The sequence below is a fragment of the Podarcis muralis genome, chromosome 7, assembly GCF_964188315.1.
Source record: "Podarcis muralis chromosome 7, rPodMur119.hap1.1, whole genome shotgun sequence".
Classification (NCBI taxonomy): domain Eukaryota; kingdom Metazoa; phylum Chordata; class Lepidosauria; order Squamata; family Lacertidae; genus Podarcis; species Podarcis muralis.
This window is the reverse complement of record NC_135661.1, coordinates 5,316,486-5,342,526: the sequence shown is the minus strand read 5'-3', so window position 1 is coordinate 5,342,526 and position 26,041 is coordinate 5,316,486. Positions and strand designations below refer to the sequence as shown.

General features: G+C 46.4%; 1 protein-coding gene across 1 annotated transcript in view; it reads right to left on the bottom strand.

Annotated features, from left to right (window-relative positions):
* The window catches only part of IGSF21 (immunoglobin superfamily member 21), a 251,973-nt gene that overhangs the window by 157,391 nt on the left and 68,541 nt on the right, over positions 1-26,041 (bottom strand). Inside the window, exon 2 of the mRNA XM_028741566.2 lies at positions 13,244-13,356. Within this exon, the coding sequence (XP_028597399.1) occupies positions 13,244-13,356 (113 nt within the window). The remainder of the gene's footprint in view (positions 1-13,243; positions 13,357-26,041) is intronic.

Genomic DNA, 26,041 nt, shown 5'->3' with positions numbered 1-26,041 from the left:
TGGACTGGAGGGGGTGGGTACTGTATACATGTGTGCAAAAACTGCTCAAAGCCAGTTACTTGAGAGACCACCATGTCCTCTATTTACCCCAGTAGCTTGGAAGGAAGGAGAAATCTGGTTTTGTTCCCGTTTTAATGAGAAACTGCTCTGTCCTTTCTTCTTCTCCCCGTATGCGAACCCAAGCACAGTTTGAAATTTGCACTTTTAAATTGTATTGCTCTTATATCCCAATTTCCCCCCAAGGAGCTCAAAGGGGTGGCTTACACAGCCCCTTCCCCCTCCTCATTTAATCCCAACATGAACCCTGTGAAATAGGCTAGGCTCAGAGGCAGGGGCTGCTCCAGGGTTGCTGAAATCCAATCCCCTTCATCTCTGACCACTGCAGCTTTGCAGGTGCATTGAAGAGACCTCTGCTTTTAGATGTTAATTCAGGGTTGCACAACTTCTGACCTGCCAGATGTTGCTGGACTACAACTCCCATCATCCCTGGCCATTGGTCGCACTTGCAGGGGCTGATGGGAGTTGTAGTTCAGCAACATCTGAAGGCCCAAAGATCACATACCTGCGCTATAGCCTCTCCATTATCTCTTGCTGAACATCCTCCATATGAGGGTGAACAGATCTTGCATGACTGACCCTCAGGGAAAGGTTGTTTTTTCCCCTCAGTAAGATCTGCATTTTCCTTTTAGCTCATCTATGAACAACGGGAGTGTCAGGAGTTTTCTCTCTCTTCCGTCTCTGAAGAGGCTTCACGCTGCCGGTTCCAGGAGACCCCAACAGGGACAAAAACAACCCCCGGTTCTTCCTCTGCTGGCACTGGGTCTGTGGCCCCAATCCCTGGGCCCATAACCATTGTCAGGAGTTCAGCCTACACTCAGAGTCCTACTCAACTGGCATGTTCCCCCCCCTCCTGGTCGATCATTTGGGAGCCTCAGAAGCTTTCTTCAGCCCGAACATCACAGTGACCGATGCCAACCGACACCGGCACACTTAGGGATCTGCAAAGTTTGCGCAACTTGCGTAACAGACATCAGCAACTCAGCATTTTGGCTAATCTACTTTATTTACATATAAACACACACGGAGCACTGCAACATGGCTCCCTCTCTCTCTAGCATCAGACAGCAAAGAGAAAAAGAACAAAGGACAATAGTCCTACCTCACGGAACACAGTAACACAAACATCCTGTCTCCGCCACTTCCCACTCTGTGGAGTCAAAACATATACCGGTCATGTGAAGACAACAATCCCATGACTGCAATCATGGAGCAGGAATTCCAACAGGGAGAACTTGCTGGATCAGGCCAAAGGTCTCTTTCATGCAGCCTAAAGGTAAAGGTAAAGGGACCCCTGACCATTAGGTCCAGTCATGGCCGACTCTGGGGTTGCGGCGCTCATCTCGCTTTACTGGCCAAGGGAGCCGGTGTACAGCTTCCTGGTCAAGTGGCCAACATGACTAAGCTGCTTCTGGCGAACCAGAGCAGTGCACGGAAACGCCGTTTACCTTCCCGCCAGAGCGGTACCTATTCTCTACTTGCACTTTGACGTGCTTTCGAACTGCTAGGTTGGCAGGAGCTGGGACCGAGCAACGGGAGCTCACCCCGTCGCGGGGATTCGAACCGCCAACCTTCTGATCGGCAAGCCCTAGGCTCTGTGGTTTAACCCACAGTGCCACCCACATCCCCTTCAAGCAGCCTACTGTTCTCCAATAACCAACCAGAAGCCCCGGTGCGAAGCTCAGAAACAGGATATGAGCCCAACTGCACTCTCCTCGGTTGTGATTCCTAGAAACTGACATTCATTGTAACTATCATGGTTGGCAGCCTTCAGCATCTCTCTCCTCCAATCCTCTTTGGAAGCCATCCAAGTTGGTGGCCATCCCCGGCCCTGTGGCAGTGAGTTCCATAGGCTCTGCAGTGCCTGAAAAAGCCCTTTCTTTTTTTCTGCCCCGAATCTGCCAACATTCAGCTTCACTGGATGACCCTGAGTTCTAGCAATGTGAGAGAGGGAAGGATAACATGCCTACAACCTTTGGGTTTTTGCCAACACTTCCATTACCAACTTGTGTGTGTTTGTGTGCTGTTGTATTCAACATTATTCATACACAGACTAGATTCAGAGAAATGAATAGATTTTACTGACCGCCATTAATCGAAATGAGGGAAGCATGTACCCAGTCTGAGGAAGACTGGATACACCCCATTGTTCAAAGCTGCATTTCAATCATTTCAAACCCTTTCCGATGCTTGTCGATTTCATCAGCATTTCTTACAAATATTTTGTCTATTGTTTTATGTGAACTGCTCAGAGGTCAGCCTGCTAAGTGCCAGGTAAAGCCTTGCATAGCCAAATAAATATTTAAATAACAACCTGCAGAGTTTGGCATTCCCCCCCCCAGAAGATCTGCCTGATTGTGAGTCCCTGTTTCCTCCCCCCCCCCTTTAATGCAACCCGAAGAGAATTTTAATTAATTAACCAGCCCGATTAATCTATTAAGCATTGCAGCCCTAATTATCATCATCATTAGCATTCCTAGTCATAGCTCCACGCAGGGTCAGGTTTTTTGATTTGAATTTTTTTAAAAAAACTTTTAATGGGCAACTATTTCCTGTGCTACACACTCCCGTTGGCAAGACCGACTCCTAATCTTTTTGTAACGCGCCTGATTCTGCTTCCACGGTTGGCTGCCTTTACAATCCAGCTTGCAAGCCAGAGATGTACGGCAAATCAAGAGAGAAGACGGCAGGGAGGGAGAGGGGAGATTGAGAGAGCGAGAGATTTCTCTGTGCACAAAAGAAAACGACACACATCCTGATGTACGTTAAGCAGGCTGGCACCAAATGGAGTTTTAGGGAAAGGGTCTGGAATCAGAGAAACAGCCCGACCGTAAGGGTTTGGGGAACCCATTAAGGGATACTATCTATCTATCATCTATCTATCTATCTATCTATCTATCTATCTATCTATCATCTATCATCTATATCTATCTATCATCTATCTATCTATCATCTATCTATCTATCTATCTATCTATCATCTATCTATCTATCATCTATCTATCTCTATCTATCTATCTATCTATCTATCTATCTATCTATCTATCTATCTATCTATCATCTATCTATCTATCTATCTATCATCTATCTATCTATCTATCATCTATCTATCATCTATCTATCTATCATCTATCTATCATCTATCTATATCTATCTATCTATCTATCTATCTATCATCTATCTATCTATCTATCTATCTATCTATCTATCTAATCTATCTATCATCTATCTATCTATCTCTATCTATCTATCTATCTATCTATCTATCTATCTATCTATCTATCTATCTATCTATCTATCATCTATCTATCTCTATCTATCTATCTATCTATCTATCATCTATCTATCTATCTATCTATCATCTATCTATCTATCTATCTATCTATCTATCTATCTATCTATCATCTATCTATCTATCTATCATCTATCTATCTATCTATCTATCTATCTATCTATCTATCTATCTATCTATCTATCATCTATCTATCATCTATCTATCTATCTATCAATCATCTATCTATCTATCTATCTATCTATCTATCTATCTATCTATCTACAGTGGTACCTCGGGTTAAGTACTTAATTCATTCCGGAGGTCTGTTCTTAACCTGAAACTGTTTTTAACCTGAAGCACCACTTTAGCTAATGGAGCCTCCTGCTGCCGCTGCACGATTGCTGTTCTCATCTTGAAGCAAAGTTCTTAACCCGAGGTACTATTTCTGGGTTAGCGGAGTCTGTAACCTGAAGTGTATGTAACTTGAAGCGTATGTAACCCGAGGTGCCACTCTATCTATCTATCTATCTATCTATCTATCTATCTATCTATTGCCCTTCATCTGGAAATACCTGCCCTTCTTTAAATGGCAATATTGTTTAATCAGCCAAAGTGCTGGTTGAAGAAAAACATTTTCTCCTGGCACCTGAAGATACAGTGGTACTTCGCGATACAGACACTTCAGGTTACAGATGCTTCAGGTTACAGACGCTTCGGGTTACAGACTCCACTAGCCCAAAAATAGTACCTTGGGTTAAGAACTTTGCTTCAGGATGAGAACAGAAATCACGTGGTGGCGGTGCGGTGGCAGCGGGAGGCCCCACTAGCTAAAGTGGTACTTCAGGTTAAGAACAGTTTCAAGTTAAGAACGGACCTCCAGAACAAATTAAGTTCTTAACCCGAGGTACCACTGTATAGAATGACGGCATACCCTCCAACATTTCTCCGATGAAAATAGGGAGCTCCTATTCCACAATAATAATTTTATTATTTATACCCCACCCATCCGACTGGATCGCCCCAGCAACTCTGGGTGGCTTCTAATGTATATATACAAATAATAAAACATTAAACATAAAAAATAGAACTTCCCTATACAGGGCAGTTTTCAAAGGAGAGATTGCGGGTGGCGCTGTGGTCTAAACCACTGAGCTTCTTGGGCTTGCTGATCAGAAGGTCAGCGGTTTGAAGCCCCACAAGGGGGTGAGCTCCTGTCGCTCTGTCCCAGCTCCTGTCAACCTAGCAGTTCGAAAGCATGCCAGTGCAAGTAGATAAATAGGTACCGCTGCGGCGGGAAGGTCAACGGCATTTCCATGCGCTCTGGTTTCCATCACAGTGTTCTATTGTGTCAGAAGCAGTTTAGTCCTGCTGGCCACATGACCCAGAAAGCTGTCTGCAGACAAATGCCGGTTCCCTCGGCCTGAAAGTGAGATGAGCGCCACAACCCCATAGTTGCCTTGCACTGGATTTAATCATCCTTTACCTTTTTTACCCATCACACCGACTATTCCAGGATGTCCTTTCTGCTGAATAACTGTAGGAATGATGTTGTGGAGAATGTGGTAAGATTTTTGAGTGATGCCATGAAACTTCGTCACTATAAGTCCTAAGAGCCACCTTTTTATTTCTCGACGTCTGGACCAATTTATCCTAAAGTGTCTCCTACTATGAGTCATTGTCAATGTTGTGTTTTGATCCATGTATACAACACACACTTTCTATGCCAATAAAGGAGATGGATTGATTGACTGCCAGCAGCTCTCCATGGTTTCACCATGGACCACAGCGCCACCCGCGTCCCAAAGAGGAGGTACAAATGCCATAAATAAACCCCAAGACGTGGGTGGTGCTGTGGGTTAAACCACAGAGCCTAGGACTTGCTGATCAGAAGGTCAGCAGTTCGAATCCCCGCAACGGGGTGAGCTCCCGTTGCTCGGTCCCAGCTCCTGCCAACCTAGCTGTTCGAAAGCACATCAAAGTGCAAGTAGATAAATAGGTACCGCTGCAGCGGGAAGGTAAACGGTGTTTCCGTGCGCTGCTCTGGTTCGCCAGAAGCGGCTTAGTCATGCTGGCCACATGACCCGGAAGCTGTACGCCGGCTCCCTCAGCCAATAAAGCGAGATGAGTGCAGCTACCCCAGAGTCGGCCACGACTGGACCTAATGGTCAGGGGTCCCTTTACCTTTAACTCCCATCCCAGTGGTCGTCATCTTCAACAGCTCCATGAAGTCAATACCCACAAATGATTTTTGAGTGCCTTCATCACGAAACCGGGATTTCCAAAGGCTACACACTGTAGATCTCATGTAACTATTTTATGGCTTTGGAGGAAGCTCTCGGCTTCAGGTTCAAAGAAAGTCTGCTAACTTTTTTCAAATGGGATGTGCTAACGAATAGACCCAGGATGAAAAGAGACCCCTGTGGTGTTCTGTTCCGGAGGACTGCAAAAAAAAATGGGGGTGCCAGGGAGTCAGATGCTGTTATGGAAGATAACGAAGACATGGAGAAAGTGCTAATGAGCATAATTGGGATGATCAATGAGTCTTATGGGATTGGGGGGAAGGGGGATGAGCTGTGAGTTTTACCAGAAGTAGAGTGGATAATTAGGCCTGCACTCATTTGTCATAAAAATGCAACATAGGGAAATCGAGACATGGAGATGATACTACAATGGTATAGAAGAACTTGGAAGGACGGGGGATTTTTTTCCTTTCAATTTCTTTCCATTTGGAAACTTCTGATTGTCTCTGATTGTTAGCCCTACTCAGAGTAGGCATAAAAGAATAAGAACAGGCCAACAGCCCATCCAGTCCAGGATCTGCTTCACACAGTGGCTGAACAGTTGCCTGAGGGAAACCCTCAATTAGGGCCTGAGCATAAGAGCCTTCAGCTGGACCATAAAGAAGGCTGATCACCAAAGAATTGATGCTTTTCAATTATGATGCTGGAGGAGACTTTTGAGAGTCCCGTGGAGTGCAAGAAGATCAAACCTCTCCATTCTCAAGGAAATCAGCCCTGAGTGCTCACTGGAAGGACAGGTCCAGAAGCTGAGGCTCCAATACTTTGGCCACCTCATGAGGAGAGAAGACACCCTGGAAAAGACCCTGATGTTGGGAAAGATGGAAGGCAGAAGGAGAAGGGGACGACAGAGGACAAGATGGTTGGACCATGTTCTCGAAGCTACCAGCATGAGTCTGACCAAACTGCGGGAGGCAGTGGAAGACAGGAGTGCCTGGTGTGCTCTGGCCCATGGGGCCACGAAGAGTCGGACACAACTAAACGACTAAACAACAACAAAATAAGAGCCTTCTCCCCTTCTGCATACCTGCCAACATTTCCCTGTTGAAAATATCGACATTAGGAGTTTTAAATCTGATGGAAAACCTAGGATAGAATAAATAACATTAAAGCCAAAATATGCTATAATATGGCAGTGAATAATGGATGAGAAAAAGAAGTAAGGAGTAGACGGGAAGTCAGCTACATAGGAAAAAGTCATTTTATGTTAAATGTATTGTGAGCACTATTCAATGTATTGGTGGTGGTGGTGTTGCTGATGATGATGTTTTTCTTTCTGAGTTGTTAGGAGGTGATGGATATTTGTTTATCTTCATATTTCTTTTTTGTATGTGGTGTATTAAAATGAAATAAAAATATTAGAAAAAAAGGGGGAAAGAAAATATGGACATCCTTAATAATAATAATAATAATAATAATAATAATAATAATACCCCACTCATCTGACTGGGTTGTCCGAGCTGCTCTGAGTGGCTTCCAACATATACAAAAACATTATACACTTTTTAAAAAAAACTTCCCTTCAGGTATCTAATAAAGGTTGTATAGTTCCTTATTGCCTTTGCTTTTTTGGGGGGGGGGGTGTCACATAACTCCATACCCTCCCACATTTCTCCCATGAAAATAAGGACATTCTATAGATGGCATCAGCCCAGTATACCTGAAGAAGCGTCTCCACCCCCATCGTTCTGCCCGGACACTGAGGTCCAGCTCCGAGGGCCTTCTGGCAGTTCCCTCCCTGTGAGAAGTGAGGTTACAGGGAACCAGGCAGAGGGCCTTCTCGGGAGTGGCGCCTGCCCTGTGGAATGCCCTCCCATCAGATGTCAAGGAAATAAACAACTATCTGACTATCTGACACCTGAAGGCAGCCCTGTTTAGGGAAGCTTTTAATGTTTGATGTTTCGTTGTATCATCATCATCATCATCATCATCATCATCATCATCATCATCATCCTGTTGGGAGCCACCCAAAGTGGCTGGGGAAACCCAGCCAGATGGGCGGGGTAGAAATAATAAATTATGATTATAATATTATAATTACTGAAAAGCAGAGCATTTTGGGATAAAATCAGAAACCCGGATGGCTTCTGTAAATCCAGGACTGTCCTGGAAAACAGGGACACTCAGAGGGTCTGCTTCTGCCATTTCCAGCAACTGGGATTCAAAAGCATAAAATCTCCAACCATGGAGGCAAGGTATAGCCATCACGGCTGGTAGTCACCAATAGCCCTCTCCTCCGTGGATTTGTCCAATCACCATTTAGCACCCTCTAGGTTAATCCCCTCACTCTGAGTTTGCTCCACTCTCCTCCTCGCAAAGCTGCCACGTGGATGATGCCATGTGGATCTCCGCCAAGAGGCTGGTGGGTGGACACCTGTAGGTTGCTGTTTTATGTGCTGAACTTTGGAGGAGCTGGAGGAGAATTATGATTCTGTGGTCTCTGAGTTCGCTGCACAAGGCGACTCGGGGGAAATCAGCCACTGCTGCCATGACCGCCCACCCTCCACGTCCTGCAAACAGCCCCACAAAGACCTCTTCACGGCCTTCAACCTCTTGACAGCAGCAACAAGCCAAACTGCACCATCTCACCATCCAGGCCCTTCACTTCCCATCAGAGCTGATTCGCTCCTCGTCCGGGTCAGACAAGGCCAACAGAGAACTGCCGTGCGTTAGCTCGGGGAATCTTAAATGTTGCTGTGTATTAAAAGTGCTTGGCGGGGGATTTATCTCTCCCCCTCGAACTCAACACCCACATCATATGATTGTTTATCTTAAATCCCCTCGGGTGTCTGACATTGAAATCGGCTTGGCGTGGGGGAGAGAACCGAAGGAAAAGGGGATGCCATCACCAGCGGGCGAGTGACTCTGGATTTATTTATTTTTACCATGCATGATAATGAATTGAATCTCCAATTCATGGTTGCTGCTTACAAGGCAGATTGGGGCCCATTGGCTGGATCTAGGAGGGCATTAGAATGTTGTATTATTTTATTGTTGTTAGCCGCCCTAAGCCCGGCTTCGGCTGGGGAGGGCGGGATATAAATAAAATTTATTATTATTATTATTGTTATTATTATTATTATTATTATTGCAAAAAAAGAGGCAGGGAAAATCAATTTGGGATGTCAAGCAAGTTATTCACACACACACACACACACACACACACACACACACACACACATGTATCATCAAAGAAGGCCACTGAATTTTCAAGATTTGAAATCCTGGTCCTACCCATCATGGGGGGGGGGGAAGAATTTGCTGCACCCCAACTCCCCTCCCAAGGAGATTCAGTTGGTTAGGTCCAGGGGAGGAGTTGCTGTGGTCAGGGGGCTCATTTGAGCCAATTGGCATGGGGAGCATGGCTATTTAAGCCTGCTCCTTCCCCAAACTCTTCACTCCGACCCTTCCAGTGCCCTTCCAATATGCCCTTCCAAGTTCCTTCCAATGTTTTCCACCTCACCTAGCATAGAGAAAGACCCTGAGTTTGGCAAGCTAAAAATGATTTACTTGCAAACTCTTCAAAGGTCAGATTCGTGTGCTTTTACATACAGGAGTCAGAAAACACAGGCAGTAAAACTTAGGTTAGTTCCAAAGTGGGGAACTTCCTGAATTTACTGTATAGGAGCACAAGGATGGCTTGCAGGAAGCCATATGGTCTGAGCTTGGATCAACTAGCTCAGACCTCTTTACACGTCAGAGTTCACATTGTAGCCTGAGGGAAACAATAGGCTTGATTTCATTCCTCCCAAGGCGAGGGGGAAGACCCTAGCTAAGCCTGCCAGGACAGCTTACTTTATGGCATTAACCCCTTGTGCATTAACCAGACAAGCATTTTAGTTCTATGAGGCTGGTCACCCTACGCCCTCTGTCCCTCCATATGCAGTAAAGGCTCTGCTTGTCGCCTGTTCTGGGAGCTTAAGAGGAATTTTTTGGGTGAGCCTTTAATTTATGGAACTCTCCTTTATTGCATACTTCATACTGCAGGGAGGTTTCTTTTTGCTGGAGTGGCACTGTTTGATTGGCGTAGGCCCATTTTTATGTTGTCTCAATTCTATTATACACTAATTACTTTTTAACTACATGCAGGTCTCGTTTTCCGAACACAATGCATTCCCTAGAAACTGATCATTAGGTGAGCGTTCACATAACAAGTTGGAGATTTCCATTGATTCCTATGGGGAAATTTCCAATATGTTCCTACAGAATTTTGACTCATGAAAAGAAGAGGAAGAAAAAACCAGGAAAACCCAGAGAAACCCTCTGAAACCTTACTAAAATACAGATTGCTAAAGTTCCTCAGCCAACCAGCAAAAAGCAAACAAAAAAGTAAAAAATTCTGAATCTGCAGTGTGTATAGCAAAGTTGGGAGTACGAATTCCTCGTCTTCTGATAAGTGAATTTACGCATTGTGAGTGTTAGGGAAACATGACCTATGTATATTATCTTTTATATGTTTTTAGCCTTCTGAACTTTATCTGTGCTTTATTTTGTGTAAGCTACCTTGACTACCCATCTGGGGAAAAGGTGGGATAACAACAACGAAAACAACAACATTGCACAGGATTGGATTAGATGACCCTTGTGATCTCTTCCAGATCTACTGTTCCATGATTCCATTTTAACCAACCAGTATTTATCCATGCTTACATCTTTAGATTTTGTATGCTGCATGCCATCTTCCTGTACGTCTATGAAAGTATAGTCGATACATATTTCAATAAGCAAACTTTTTTTTTTAATGAAAAACAAGTTGGGGAGATGATATCAGAAAACACGGCCGCTTGCATTCGAATCACTGCTCTTGCCCTTGAAAATCCACACACACAAACCTCCCCCAATATAGTGACCTCATTTTTATGCACACTTCCAAGTCTGATGCAGATACAAATCCAGATTGCAGAAGAGCAGAGGTCTCTCTCTCTCCCCCCCTCCTTTTAAAATAGAAGCACTACCAGGGGCAAACCAAGCCAAGATATCCGATGATTTTCTCCCGTCTTCCGCAGGCAGGTTGGCCCAGAATGAGTGGAGAGAGCAGCAGCCGGAGAAAGGGGAAGGCAATCAGCTTCTTGGGCAGGGTTAAACTCCTGTCATTTTCCCCCATCCCCCAAAAAGACTTAATGGGTTTCTAGATAAATGGACCTACGGCTCCAGCAGCTGCCCAGGTGACCTGAAACTAAATGGCGTTTGACACAGACTGCTAATGCACAAGCTCCTACTCTCTTTCCTTTTCTTTCTGTGCGTTGGGTCAGTTCCACCACCACCCCTTCCGCCGTTGATCGTTCCATCTCTCCGCTGCGTACCTAAATATGTCAAATTTGGGACCACCCCGCAAAGTTTCAGGTTGCTGGAGTTCCATCATCATCATCATCATCATCATCATAATTTATTATTTGTAGCCTGCCCATCTGGCTGGGATTCCCCAGCCACTCTGGGCATCTCCCAACAGAACATTAAAAACACAATAAAATACCAAACATTAAAAACATCCCTAAACAGGGCTGCCTTCAGATGTCTTCTAAAAGTCAGATACAGTGGTACCTCGGGTTAAGTACTTAATTCGTTCTGGAGGTCTGTTCTTAACCTGAAACTCTTCTTAACCTGAAGCATCACTTTAGCTAGTGGGGCCTCCTGCTGCTGCCGCGCCACCAGAGCACGATTTCTGTTCTCATCCTGAAGCAAAGTTCTTAACCTGAAGCACTATTTCTGGGTTAGCGGAGTCTGTAACCTGAAGCGTATGTAACCTGAAGCGTATGTAACCCGAGGTACCACTGTAGTTGTTTATTTCCTTGACATCTGATGGAAGGGCGTTCTGCAGGGCGGGCACCACTACCAAGAAGGCCCTCTGCCTGGTTCCCCGCAACCTCACTTATCGCAGGGAGGGAACTGCCAGAAGGCCCTCGGAGCTGGACCTCAGTGTCCGGGCTGGACGATGGGGCTGGAACTGCACTTTCAGGTATACTGGGCCGAGGCCGTTTAGGGCTTTAAAGGTGAGCACCAACACTTTGAATTGTGCTCAAAAACGTACTGGGAGCCAACGTATGGTCTCTGCGGCCACTCCCAGTCACCAGTCTTTCAAGCTGGAAGATGCACTGCACTCTTAAAAACCTTCTAAAGATCCTAGGCATGTTTCTTTGAAAGCAATGTCCCACTAACTCAGTTTTATTCAGGAGCGAATCCCTTTAAATTAACAGGCCTCCGTTAGCCAGGCCCATTAACTTCAACAACTCCAGGTACAATTAAATGTTGAATCTACACAACGCCCTGTGGTTGGAAGGGATCCCAAGGGTTTTAATTATTATTAAAATTTGTATGCCATCCTATATCTGCAGATCTCAGGGCTGTTCCCAGCTTAAAAACACACTAAAAAACCACAGAATACATAATTAAAATATGTATGGCAGCACCTACACTTGGCCACTCCCTGCCTATTGATAACAAGCAGGCGTCTTCGCCATATTCTGAAAGTTTTTAATTATTTGTTGTCCATTTTTATCGAGAATTTTATTGTTTTGTCCTTTGTGTAAACTGCTTTGAGTTTGTTCGTTCGTTTGTTTTACAATCAAGCAGAGGGTAAATTTTACGAAACAAGGAAACAAATGAAAGGTGCCCTTCAGGTGGGATTTTGGGGGCCGGTCACTCACTCTCAGCCTAACCTACTTCACAGGGTTGCTGGGAGGGCAAAATGGGAAGGAGGGAGGAAGCCACTTCTGACGTAGAAGGAGGTGGGGTTGCGGTCTTCACCTTCCCACCATGCACGCTGGGGCTGGCTCTCAGCCTCCTCACGATTGAGGGAATCCCGATCGCATCATCCCCTGACCAGCCAATCGGCTTGCCTGGGGGCGTGGCCTGCTCCATTAATGCAGGGGCAGCCTGGGATCTCCCTCTTTGCTGCTTCCAGCTACTCCAGTTTCCCACCCCCCTCCCTTTAAGGTTTTTCTGTCTTCGACCTTGCTATAGACCTCGGTTGGTCGCCGTTAAGGGGCCTGGTAGGAATTTTTCCACTTGGCAAATTGGCACCAGCCACTTGGTTTTTCGCCTACCTCGTAGCAAATCGTCACAACTTTCTTGGTATTGGCGGTTAGGCATTGGTATTGGTATTGTTATGTAGATGGAAGGGGGGGAGGAAGCGCCATCACCTCCCTCGCATATTGAAAGGTAGTCCGATAAAGGATTCCAGGGGGAGTGGCCCTGTCCGAAGCCTATGGAGGTGAGGGCCTAAGGCACGCCCCCAAGCGGTGACCCCGGGGGAGTTCCTAGTTGATGTGCATCAGCAGGACTCCCCCTACTGGTGGTTAACCCTTGCCGGACTTCAAGCGAACAGGCTGAAGCCAGATAGTCGGTTAGGACCAATGCCTGAGCCAATACTGCTCATCACCTGTAACCAATAAAGTTGTGGCCATATTTAGCCCATTAACCTTAAATATCTGTGTCATGTGTCTTTATTACCACTGGGGGGAGGTGGGAACTTGCCACGCAACTACATTTACCACCTTGAGCTCCTTAGAGGTGATATAGAAACAGAGCGAGTAAATAATGAAGGAAACTCTCACAAAACAAACCGAAACAGCAGTTCAAGGGTTTTTTGGAGGGCGAAGGAGGATTGGCTCGCTTACCCGGTACCACACTATTTCCCGCATCCTGCCATCCGTCTTGAAGTTGCATTTCAAAGTGACGGCATCCCCAACCACCACAGGTGGGAGCGGCTCGATGCTGACCGTCAGGTAACCTGAGACACAAGAAAAGATGGAAGGAGACAGGTGAGAACGCGAGAACCACCTTGAAAGGTTTCTGCCCTCTCTTGGGAGCTCTTGACGTCGATGGGTTGCTGGAACCTCAGTTGCCCCCCAGAATGAGAACCACACAAGGTTTGCGGTTGTCGCTTTAGTTTAAAAATGTATGGAGTTGACCATTATCTGAAAAAAACAACAACACATAAATTACCATATTTTTCGCTCTATAAGACGCACCAGACCACAAGACGCACCTAGTTTTTGGAGGAAGAAAACAAGAAAAAAAATATTCTGAATCTCAGAAGCCAGAACAGCAAGAGGGATCGCTGTGCAGTGAAAGCAGAAACCCCTCATGCTGTTCTGGCTTCTGGGATAGCTGCGCAGCCTGCATTCGCTCCATAAGACGCACACACATTTCCCCTTACTTTTTAGGAGGGAAAAGGTGAGTCTTATAGAGCAAAAAAATACGGTACTTGGTGGCCAAGGCTTGGAGGACAAGGAAAGAATTTGGCCGTTGTAAGAACAGGATGCTAGGCTAAATGGACCCCTTTGGGCCTGAGGCTCTTATTAATTTTATTTATATACTGCCCTATACCTGGGGGTCTCAGGGCGGTTCACCCACTGCCACATAATACCTCCTCAGCTTAGCTCCCCGTAGCCCAGGTCAGGGCCAGATTTAGGTTTGATGAGGCCCTAAGCTACTGAAGGTAATGGGGCCCTTTATATGTCCAGCTGTCCTTTGTCAACAACAAATTGTTGCTGTTTTTTGTGTTGAATATTTTAGGGAGCAGGCTAGCAGGCGGGGCCCATTACTTACATCATAGGAGCCTACACAACACAAAACACTGTTCTGTATGTAGGTTTTAATTTTGTTTTTTATCTTGTATTTTGGAAATGTACATCTAGTTCCCCCCCCCCTTCAAATTTTTTTGGGGCCCCCAAGAGAGTGGAGCCCTAAGCTTGTTTAGCTTATACAGTGGTACCTCAGGTTAAGAACTTAATTTGTTCTGGAGGTCCGTTCTTAACCTGAAACTGTTCTTAACATGAGGTACCACTTTAGCTAATGGGGCCTCCCACTGTCACCACACGATTTCTGTTCTCATCCTGAAGCAAAGTTCTTAACCCGAGGTACTATTTCTGAGTTAGTGAAATCTGTAACCTGAAGCATCTGTAACCTGAAGCGTCTGTAACCCGAGGTACCACTGTATGTAAATACGGCACTGGCCCAGGTACATAACTGCGTCTACCAAACCAGCCCCTACAACATTTTCCAAAGGACTCAGCAAGATTAATTAAGAAGCGAGAGGAAACACAGATCACTGATTTAAAAAATAAAAAAAGAATTAGCCCCCAGCTGCCACTGTTCGCTCTCCAGGCCGCCTCCCACCAATATCCATTCGTCTCATTGCGTCCAGTGCTGGACGCCGGATCCTTCATTAACTTGATGCTTCATTACTCCAAACATCTCCATCCGTCTCACTCCCCTCTCAGCGAGCACGGTTATGCCTCGCCTATTAAGATACATTTAGCAAAATAAGCTGCGATATTTAAGAATTAGACATGGCCATGGGAGGGATTTATTGCTGGAGATCTGTCTCCATCAAGACGTATTAGATGCTCCAGTAGTGTTATAAAAGGCTGGGGAAAGAGATATCCCACAGATTCTGTCAGAGAGTCACGGGCGCTGCTGAGGAGCAGTTTCAAGGAGACGAACCAAAACCCTGGGGGAACAGGTGGTGGGGCTCAGAGCTCCCCAGTCCCCATGGGGAGGGTGCTTACTGGGAGACAAGACTGATCTCATTGACAGTTTTCCTGAAGGCGACAATGCTAATGGTTAATTCAAGTGGTTTTTTTGAAATAATATCACCCATTGGCAGTGGCGTAGCGTGGGTTGTCAGCACCCGGGGCAAGGCAAGTAATTTGTGCCCCCTAACCCGTGGATTTGCGCCCCCTAACCTGTGGATTTGCGCCCCCTAACCCTAAACCCCAGATGTTGCACCCGGTGCGGCTGGCCCCCCCTGCACCCCCCACGCTACGCCACTGCCCATCGGTTCATGAAAAAGGAAGAAGCATTTGAAAATTATCCAAGGGGAAGCTCAGTATTCTCTACACTGACTGGCAAGCAATGGCTCTCCAGGGTTTGAGGCAGGGGGGTGTCATGATTCGAACCTGGGGCCTTCTGCTTGCAAGGCAGATACTCTGCGGCTGACCTACGGCCCTTCCCATTTCAGTGACGTTCTTGTGGGCAATGAAGCAGGTGCTTGCTGCATTCATCTTATGGTCAAGGGGACTGAGGGGTGTTTGGGAGCGACCTTCCACTCCACATCTCACTGGTGATCCCAGTGAGAAACTGGGCAAAGGTCAGGGATAATGAGAGTTATAGCAGAGCAACACCTGGAGAGTAGGAACTCCCCTATCCCCACATTAAAAGAAGGCAGAGCTGTGATTGTGGGAATATTCAAGGTAGCAGGAGAGGATATATTGTTTATTAATATCCTTCCTAACTTGCACCAGCAAGTTCTTTACTTAGCAGAGTTTACATTTTCCTTCTGTCGCACAGCAGGTAGCTGGTTGCAGGCTCGTGTAAGCCTCTCACTATTAGGTTCCTAGTAAGTTCCCTTATATCCTTCTTAAAAGAGTAAACAAACTTGTGAGAGTTTCTTAAGACAATGCGCAATTCATTCTGGTTTGTCCAGATTGAAATGTGTTCTAATATTTTCCTCTTTAAAGGTAAAGGTAAAGGTACCCCTGACCAATAGGTCCAGTCGAGGACGACTCTGGGGTTGCGCGCTCATCTCACTCTATAGGTCGAGGGAGCCGGTGTTTGTCTGCAGACAGCTTCCGGGTCATGTGGCCAGCATGACTAAGCTGCTTCTGGTGAACCAGAGCACTGCACAAAAACACTGTTTACCATCCCGCGGGGCATCCCATCCCGCGCTCTTGAACTGCTAGGTGGGCAGGAGGTGGGACCGAGCAACGGGAGCTCACCCCATTGCGGGGATTCAAACCGCCGACTTTCCGATCGGCAAGCCCTAGGCTCTGTGGTTTAGACCACAGCACCACATGGACTGCTAGCATGCAGTCACTAGGTTTGCATATGTTTGAAACTTTAAGCCTAAAGCCTGCCTTCAGGGATCACACTGTGCTCTGCTGTGTAAGCTTTCTTTTTACTGCTTATGAATGAGACTGTGGTGTCTTTATTCTTTTAGGAGGGATTCAAGGGGTCTTAACTAAGAAAATGGACGCGGGTGGTGCTGTACCTCAGATTAAGTACTTAACTCGTTCCAGAGGTCCGTTCTTAACCTGAAACTGTTCTTAACCTGAAGCACCACTTTAGCTAATGGGGCCTCCTGCTGCTGCCGCGCCGCTGGAGCATGATTTCTGTTCTCATCCTGAAGCAAAGTTCTTAACTTTGCTATTCCTGGGTTAGCGGAGTCTATTATTCCTGGGTTAGCGGAGTCTGTAACCTGAAGCGTATGTAACCCGAAGCACCACTGTACCTGACATTTAGAAGACATCTGAAGGCTGTTCCCTGTTCAGGGAAGTTTTTAATGTGTGACATTTTAATGTATTTTTCGTTGGAAAGCCGCCCAGAGTGGCTGGGGAAGCCCAGCCAGATGGGCGGGGTATAAATAATAAATTATTATTATTGTTATTATTATTATTATTATTATTATTATTAGCCCTCCCAAAGGTTGCTCTGGTAGGGTAGGCATGGGGGAAGGAAGGTTAAGTGGGAAGCAGTTGGGTTTTAAAAATAAAAAAATAAAATAAAATAAAATAAAATAAAATAAAATAAAATAAAATAAAATAAAATAAAATAAAATAAAATAGTTTTTCCAGTGAAGGGCCCAAGTTGCCAGCACAACTCTTGACAGCTCTGGAAAAGCACCTTGAGGGAAATGCATTATGAATTACAGACAAGGCAATCATCTCTTTGCCACTTCCCTTTGGCCTGCCAGGTGAGTGGCTAGGATTGCAGAGCGAAGGGAAGGCAAAAGGTTTTTATCTCTTTTTCAAAGCAGGCAAAAGACCCATAACAAGGCTCTTGTAATCAACAACATAGTAGCAAATTCTGCCTTGGTCAGACTCCACCTGAAATCCTGCATCTAGTTCTGGGCACCCCAGTATAAGAAGGATATCGACAAATTGGAATGTGTACAGGGGAGGGCGACTGAGGTGATCAAGGGCATGAAAACCAAGCCTGATGGGGAACAGGTGAGAGAGTCTGCGTATGTTTAGCCTAGAGAAGAGAAGGCTGAGAGGTGATACGAGAGCCATCTTCAAATATCTGAAGGTCTGTCTCATGAGCATAGCTGTCAACTTACAGATTTGAAAATAAGGGACCAGCAGCCTCAAAAATAAGGGATCAGCAGCCAAAATAAGGGATTTTCCGGGCACAGGTATGTTCAACTTCTGAGCCCCTCTGAGTCAAAGGCAGAAAGCCCAGCCAGCAGCCAAACGAAGCCTCAAGCAGTGGTTCCCACAGCGCAGGAACCCGGCAAAGGGGATGCAGCAAGGAAAACCACCGCTGGGAAGCGCTGAGCAAAGGCGAGTCCCCAGGCAACGCGGCTGATTAGATCGGCACAAGGCATGCAAGCTCCACCCCCCAGTCGTTCTTAGACTCCTTATTGGGTGAGCAACGCAGCCAAGCAACACAGTTGGAGCCTCCCTCCTCCCTGGCCAGCAGGGAGGGAGGGAGGGAGGGAGAGGAGCTGCTTCCTTTGAAACCCGGGAAATTTAAGGGACATCATCAATAAGGGACAGCAGCGGGACATGGCGCTGGGATAAGGGAGTTTCCCGCCAAATAAGGGACGGTTGACAGCTATGCTCATGAGAGATGGAGTAGGCTTGATTTCTCCTGTTCCAGAGGGGAGGACCTGAATGAATGGATAAAAGGAAGGAGATTCCAGGAGCTGCTCAAGAGTGGAACGGACTTCGTTGGACTCTCCTTCTTTGGATGTTTTTAAGCAAAGGCTGGATTGCCATCTGTCATGGTTGCTTTAGTTGAGATTCCTAAATTGCAGGGAGTTGGACTAGATGCCTCTTGGTGTCCCTTCCAGCTCTCCAATTATTTGATTATAAATTCAGAAGTGCGGGGTCCCTCCACGATTGTGACAGCCATGCCCCCTTGCAGCCATGCTCCCATTCTAAGATGATACAACCATAATTAGAGATCCATTGTCAACCATCAATGCAGATCTCCACTTGCTGCCTTTCAGCTAGATGTATTATTTTTCTGGACACATACACGGGCAAATGATTTGGAGTTCTTGAATATTTCCCTTTTGCAGGGACTTAAACTGTGCTACCCTTGAAGCACAATTGTGCATAACAGGATTTGCACTTCATTATATTGAAAATGACGCACCTTGCATTCTCTGGGTTCCTAAACACTCATCTTTGAAACATAAAGAACAACAACTCCTCTGTAGAACACCATGCACTTTCTCAAGAGTGACCCTAGGAGCCCATCTTCAGTAGCTGACTCACCTCCTTCCTCCCCGATTGTCTCCAGTCAACACAAAGGATAAGGCAACTTCTACTTAGTGGCTGAAAAACTCCCTTTTCCACTAAGCTGAATGGCTTTGAAAGATGATCAGGCAAATTCCTGGAGGAGAAGGCTATCAATGCCTACAAGCCAAACTAGCTTTGTTCTGCCTTTCATAAGCATCTGTGTTGGCCACTGTGAGAACAGGATTCTGGACTAGATGGGTCAGATCCAGCAAGCTTTTCACATTGCTGTTATGGGATTGGATCCAACCATGCTTTTCAAAAGTGCCAAAACTTTCATGGAGAGGTAGGTAAAGGTAAAGGGACCCCTGACCATTAGGTCCAGTCGTGGCCAACTCTGGGGTTGCAGTGTTCATCTCTATTTATTGGCCAAGGGAGCCAGCGTACAGCTTCTGGGTCATATGGCCAGCATGACTAAGCCGCTTCTGGCGAACGCCATTTACCTTCCCGCCGGAGTGGTTACCTATTTATCCACTTGCACTTTGACATGCTTTCGAACTGCTAGGTTGGCAGGAGCTGGGACCGAGCAACGGGAGCTCACCCCGTCGTGGGAATTCGAACCGCCAACCTTCTGATCGGCAAGTCCTAGGCTCTGTGGTTTAACCCACAGCGCCACCCGCGTCCTGGAGAGGTACCAAACAGTTTTTGCTAATCCTGAATACTAAGGAGACAGCAAGTAAACGCACAGCTAATACAATCTCACTTGGCGGGAGGAAAGAATCTGTCTGCCCCACTCTGCCAGGAAGTCCTCTTAGACCTGCACCCTCCCTGGTAACCCCATCATCCTGTTGAAAAGCAAATTGGCTCTCTTGTCACCGTAATCCATGATGGAACCTCAACAGGGCTTATTTCTGAGAGATCCCACTTCACTCTCAGCAATTTCCATCTCCGTGGCAAGGAAATGACACGGGAGCAGGCAACAGAGGCGTTCTTTGAGAAATGTAAATAATTTCTTAATGGAACTGTCATGGGGTGGGGGCGGGGGGAGGGAAGAAAGCTCAGATTAATGCATGGCAAAGAATGAAGAGGTTGGGAGAGGAACGGGTTCTTACAGAGAGAGGGCACCTGCAGAAGGGTGCAGGGTGAGGTGAGCGGTGGAACGAACACATTCCAGGCTGCTCATTGGCCAAGGGGCATGTCTGTTCACAAAGATAGGATAATGAGGGGTGTTGGGTCCTTCCATTTTAAAAATAACCATATTGCTAGAGTTTAAAAGTCCAGGTTGAAAAGCTGTCTGCCTCACCTGATGAAGGGGGATGTAGCGACTCTCCTACGAAGGCAAGGTTGCAACATTTGGGGCATTTTAGCTGAGGAAAGGTGAAGAGGCAGTGACGTGATAAATGTTTATAAAACTCTGCATGGCATGGAAAGAGCGGACACAGAAAAGTTTTTCTCCCTCTCTCATAACAGTAGAATTCAGAGGCTTCCAATGAAACTAAATGCTCAAAGATTCAGGACAGAGAAAAAGGACTTCTTCATGCAGCAGGGAGTGGAACTGCGGAACTCACTTCCACAGGAGGTAGTGATTAGCCACCAACTTGGATGGCATTAGAGGAGAAGACAAATTCAAAGAGGAGAGAGCTCTCGGTGGCTATTGAGGGGAGAGTTGCTCTTGCAACTTGCTTGTTTTCCATGGGCATTTGGGTGGCCACTGTGAGAATAGGGTGCTGGTCCATATGGGTCCATATTGGCCCATCCATTTAGGCTCTTCTTACATGCTTATGCTCTTAACCTTCAGCCCCTGCTGCTTTCCAGACAACAGATCCCATCATCCCTGGCCACTGGTCCATGCTGGTTGGAGTTGTAGTTCAACAATATCTTGAAGGCCACAGACTGTCCAACCCTAAACTAGACCTTTACTTCCCCTAGATACTTCTACCATAACATTGACCATCACTTGCCTTCACTGCCCTCCATCACAACTCTGACCATCACTTGCCTTTGCTGCCTTTAGCTATTTCTGTCAGAATTCTGCCTTCATTTAATTCAAGGGTAGAGAAAACCACAACTGAACCACAACTCCCATCACCATCCCTGACCATCAGCCAAGCTAATTTTAAGGAAATAGGGCCTTTCAAGTTAGTCCTCATCAACTTGCCAAGTAGCGTGTTGGACTGCTAGACTCCTGTCAATGCCCTTCTCCAGAACAGAGGCACACAGGCTGAATCCCAGCCAGATATCCCTCAGGCCTTCATGAACGGCCAAGTTTCCGCCATGCCTTCCAAGGAACTCTGGCACTGAAAGGTGTTGGGTAGATAAGATGCAGGAGGGGAAGAAAGAAAAACAACCTGCTTTCCATTCATATCCAGTATTTGTTTACGTGTCTTCTTTCAGCATTGAAATTACTGCTCCAGTTCCAGTGACAGACCCTTTTCATTAACTGCCCACAAGCCTGGGATCCCTGGTGGCATTGACACCAACCAATCAGGGAAGAGCTTCAAAGCCTTTAAGGCACAGAAGCCTGATTCTGGCAGGAAGACTATCTGTGAATGACAGGCGAGGGACAGTTTTATGACAGCCTCCAGCATGCCCAACTGGGACTGTCTGGTTGGCACACAGCAGGGCCTTTTTGGGGGTGGTTCCTTTGTTGTGAAATGTCCTCCCTGGTGACTTCTGGGAGGAATTTGAAAGCAATCCTGTTTACCCAGTCATTGGACGGCTGAGTAAAACCGTTCCATTGGGTGGAAGAAAGTTGCGAACTGTGATTCCTTTAAGAATGTTTTAAAACTGAAAGTGTTTTTTAGATGTTTTTAATTCTAACTGTTTATAGAATGTTTCAGCTGTTTAAGAATTATTTTGGTTTTAATTGTGTTTGCTTGCTACACCACTGGTTGAATGGCCACCTGCCAGGGCTTCTGTAGCTGGGATTCCTGCACCTCAGTGGGTTGGGCGAATTAGTAACCCTTAGGGGTTGCCTTCCAATCTATGATTCTTCCTCGGTGAGTCCTGGACCAGAGCAACAGGTGGGTGAATAAGAAAACACAATGCAGTGGTGAAGAGGAGCAGCAGTTCCAGGGAGCTCTTCTTCTGAACAGGGTCTCTGTTGGAGTACAGATGCCCAGTACAGATGCCTTCAAAACAACAAGTCTAACAGGAAATCCAAAGAGAGGATTATTCCTACACTGGTGGAATTTTTAGATCTATATTTTTGTTAACACCAAACCCTGTGACTCGTGGAGGCAGTCAGAGGGGGAAAAAATATAGAATCTCGTGCGCTCTAATCTCGATTTCACACCCCTGCGCTGTTCGGCTGGGAAAGAAAGCGTTTAGCTCGGGCTGATTGCGGTGGATACAGACAGCAGCTTTTGTTTATTTTCTCCTCTCTCTCCCCCCTTCCCTTCATCTGAGAAAGTGCCAAAATGCCCAAGGGGGGGGGGATCTGAAACAAATTGCTTACCTCCTGGATTGGCAAGACGGACATGTTGTCTTCCAAGACAAACTAGCCCAGAAGAGAAAATATTGGGGAAAGAAAGAAAGCTTGGTCAGTGGCCAGATCTGCTACCTCTAGGTGCAAATATTTCATTTTTCCTCCCCATCCCTTTCTTTTTTCAGTGATCCTCTAGATACCTTCTCATCAAATTTGGTAAATTCATGGCAGAGAAGGCCTACTGAAAGGATATTGTCCAGAATAGCTAAATTAGAGGTGGAGACTGTTTTGCACTTGGAGTAAGTATCATGCAAGAGAGAAGAGTGCTTGGGTCCTGGTTTTGCGGCTTCACATGTGGACCATAGCTGTCAAGTGTCCCTTATTTGAAGGGACAGTCCCTTATTCCAGCGCCATGTCCCGCTGCTGTCCCTTATTGATGGATGTCCCTTAAATGTCCTTTAAATGATGTCCCTTAAATTTCAAAGGAAGCAGCTCCTCTCCCTCCCTCCCTGCTGGCCAGGGAGGAGGGAGGCTCCAACTGTGTTCCTTTGCTGTGTTGCTCACCCAATAAGAAGTCTAAGAACGACTGGGGGGTGGAGCTTGCATGCCTTGTGTGTGGCTAGTTAATGCAAGCTGAGGGGGTTTTTGAATTCTGGACGCCATTTTGTTGCACGTGCTGCTGTAAACTTTGCAGCGCAAAGCCAGGCCAGGGAGCCATCTTAAGTTGAGGCTGCATAGGCCTTGTGGTGCATGTGATTCAGATTCTAGTCAGTTGAACCTCTGGTTACAAAGTTGGTTGGACAGTGTTCTCGAAGCTACCAGCATGAGTTAGACCAGACTGCAGGAGGACAGGAAGACTGGAGTGCCTGGAACAGGTGAGGCTGCAGGTCCCTTATTTTGGTGACTGGTCCCTTATTTTCAAGGCTGCTGGTCCCTTATTTTCAAATCTGTAAGTTGACAGCTATGATGTGGACATCTGGCTGGCCAATATGAGGCTGGACTAGGTGGGCCCCAATTTGCCCTGATCAAGCATGACTCTTCTTCTTATGCTTTTAAAATACAGACTCCAGACCCTCCAAGTGTCCCTATTTTCCAGGGACAGTCCTGGATTTACAGAAGCCATCCTGGTTTCTGATCTGATCCTGGAATGTCCTGCTTTTCCTTAGGACGTCCCTATTTTCATCACAGAAATGTTGGAGCTATGCGACCCCTGAGCCAAGGAGATAAGTAACTAGACAACCTTTAGAAAATATCTGAAGGCAGCCCCCGTATAATGTTTAATGTTTTATTACATTTTTATATATAATGGAAGCTGCCCAAAGTGGTTGGGGCAATCCAGACAGACGGGTGAGGTGTAAATAATAAAAAACCCATCATGATGATGATGATGGAATAGGACGCTCCTGTTTTCATTGAGGGACACGGGTGGCGCTGTGGGTTAAACCACAGCGCCTAGGACTTGCCGATCAGAAGGTCGGCGGTTCGAATCCCCGCGACGGGGTGAGCTCCCATTGCTCGTTCCCTGCTCCTGCCAACCTAGCAGTTCGAAAGCACATCAAAGTGCAAGTAGATAAATAGGTACCACTCCAGCGGAAAAGTAAATGGCGTTTCCATGTGCTGCTCTGCTTCACCAGAAACGACTTAGTCATGCTAGCCACATGACCCAGAAGCTGTACGCCAGCTCCATCGGCCAATAAAGCGAGATGAGCGCCACAACTCCAGAGTTGGCCACGACGGGACCTAATGGTCAGGGGTCCCTTTACCTTTACCTATTTTCATTGAGGAAATGTTGGAGGGTATGGTTTGGGGACTTCACATTTGGGCACCTGGTTGGCTACTGTGAGAAGAGGAGGCGGGACTAGCCTGATCCAGCAGGACTCATTTGATGCTCTTTGAATACAGATTCCAAGCCTTTAGCCTCATCATCACATCCCTGCTTTTCATAGCACCCATCCTGTTATCAACATTAAAGAAGTATCACATGGTAGCAGCAGTAACACGTACCTGCAACAGTAACAAGTATTTTGCACCCCGGAGAGGAGAGATACAGACAGAACTGCCCCCCCTTTTTTAAAAAAAGCCCACAGTTTCCCTCCCAAACTTGCAAACCTCAACAATCACAGGCTTTTAATCAGCTGCTGATAACCCCCAACCCCAGCGCACCACCCCGGCAGAATTGGAAAAGCAGGCATCTTATCCAACCCAGGCGCTTGGATCCACAATGAATAAGCTGAGCTGATGGGGAGTCTTATCAGAGTAAGCAGAGCAACTCAGGAGGGCCCAGACATGGCTGATATTTGCCGGCTGTGTTTTTTTATTATTAAAAAAAGCAGCCTGCATGTTAATGAAATGTCGAGATCCAACAGAGTGAAGGCTTGCTTGCTTGTTGTTGATGCAGATAAACAGCAGCGATTGGAAGAAAGTATGCAGCCCGGGTGAAATTGCCAGTTTGGCAACAACGGGAACCAGGGAGTGGGAGATAACACACAGATTGTGTTCCATTCTCTCTCTCTCTCTCTCTCTCTCTCTCTCTCTCTGTGTGTGTGTGTGTGTGTGTGTGTGTGTGTGATATTGGGATCCACACAGTGCCAGGCTAACCTGAGGAATTCCTTTTTAAAAACTCCTTCTACCAATTGTGCTTTTAGTACAAGCTGGAGGTTCCTCAGGAACTGCTTGCTGGCCTTGCCAGAATTCCCACCACCGCTTGCCACGATATATCAGAAATGCTGGCTGATTCATAAAGCAAGGCCCTTGCTCTGAAATGGCTCTGCCCTCGGTGACATCGGCAGGTGGCCAAGCCTGATTGGTGGTATAACGTTGTGATAATCAGGCAGGAAGTTAAAGTGGCTCACAAGTTGGTCTCTTGTCTCTTATCATCATCCTGGGGGGAAAGTGACGAGTGGGGTGCCACAGGGTTCTGTCCCGGGCCTGTTCAATGTCTTTATAAACGACTTGGAAGAAGGAATTGAGGGGGTGCTCATCCGATCTGTAGATGGCACCAAACCGGGAGGGATAGCTAATGCTTCAAGAGACAGAATCAGGATTCAAGACTGTTGCAGGAAACCCCCCCCCCCAATCATTCAGTTTGTACAAACACAACACACACACTCACACACGACATACGTAATGTTTCTGTTATAAATTCATAGTAAATCAACCATACATCGGATTTACACCAGTCCACTTTTATTTTGCTCCATGAAGGAAGGACTATCAAAGGGGGATGGTTTGATACAGGACAGCCATAATCCCTTAACCGTACCAACACGTACTCAGGAGCCCTGCCCAGTTGGCATGACAACCTTGATGGTCCTAGACAGAAGACCGTCAAGGACACAATGGACTTGCATATGGGAGTGGATTCAACACAGACTGGAACGAAGGACAATGATCAGATCTTCCCTCTGGGGGCAGGAAACTGCCAGCTCCCCTTTGTCCTCTGGAAAATACTCATGGGGAGGGGGAAAGGAGGGACCAGCCAGGTAACAAGATACTCAGGTTACCTCCACAAACCCCTCCCTCAACCCCTCCTTTTTGTGATGTGTCAATAATGTAGTCATGATGTAGTTGTGATGTAGTTCTAGGGGTGTAGCTTGGGGGGTTAGTAGCTAATAAACGTTGGGGTCTTCTTTTGTTCGGGGCTTCCATTTTGCTTCATCTTGCTGTGGGTGGGAGTCCTGTCGCAACAGTTTTCAATAAAGCCAAGCCTACAGGCTGCTGTTTTGCTCCAAATTGTCCTGGTTGGTGTCTTTGTCTTTTTGTCCAAGGGAGCCCTTGGATTCCTCCGTTAACAAGATGAA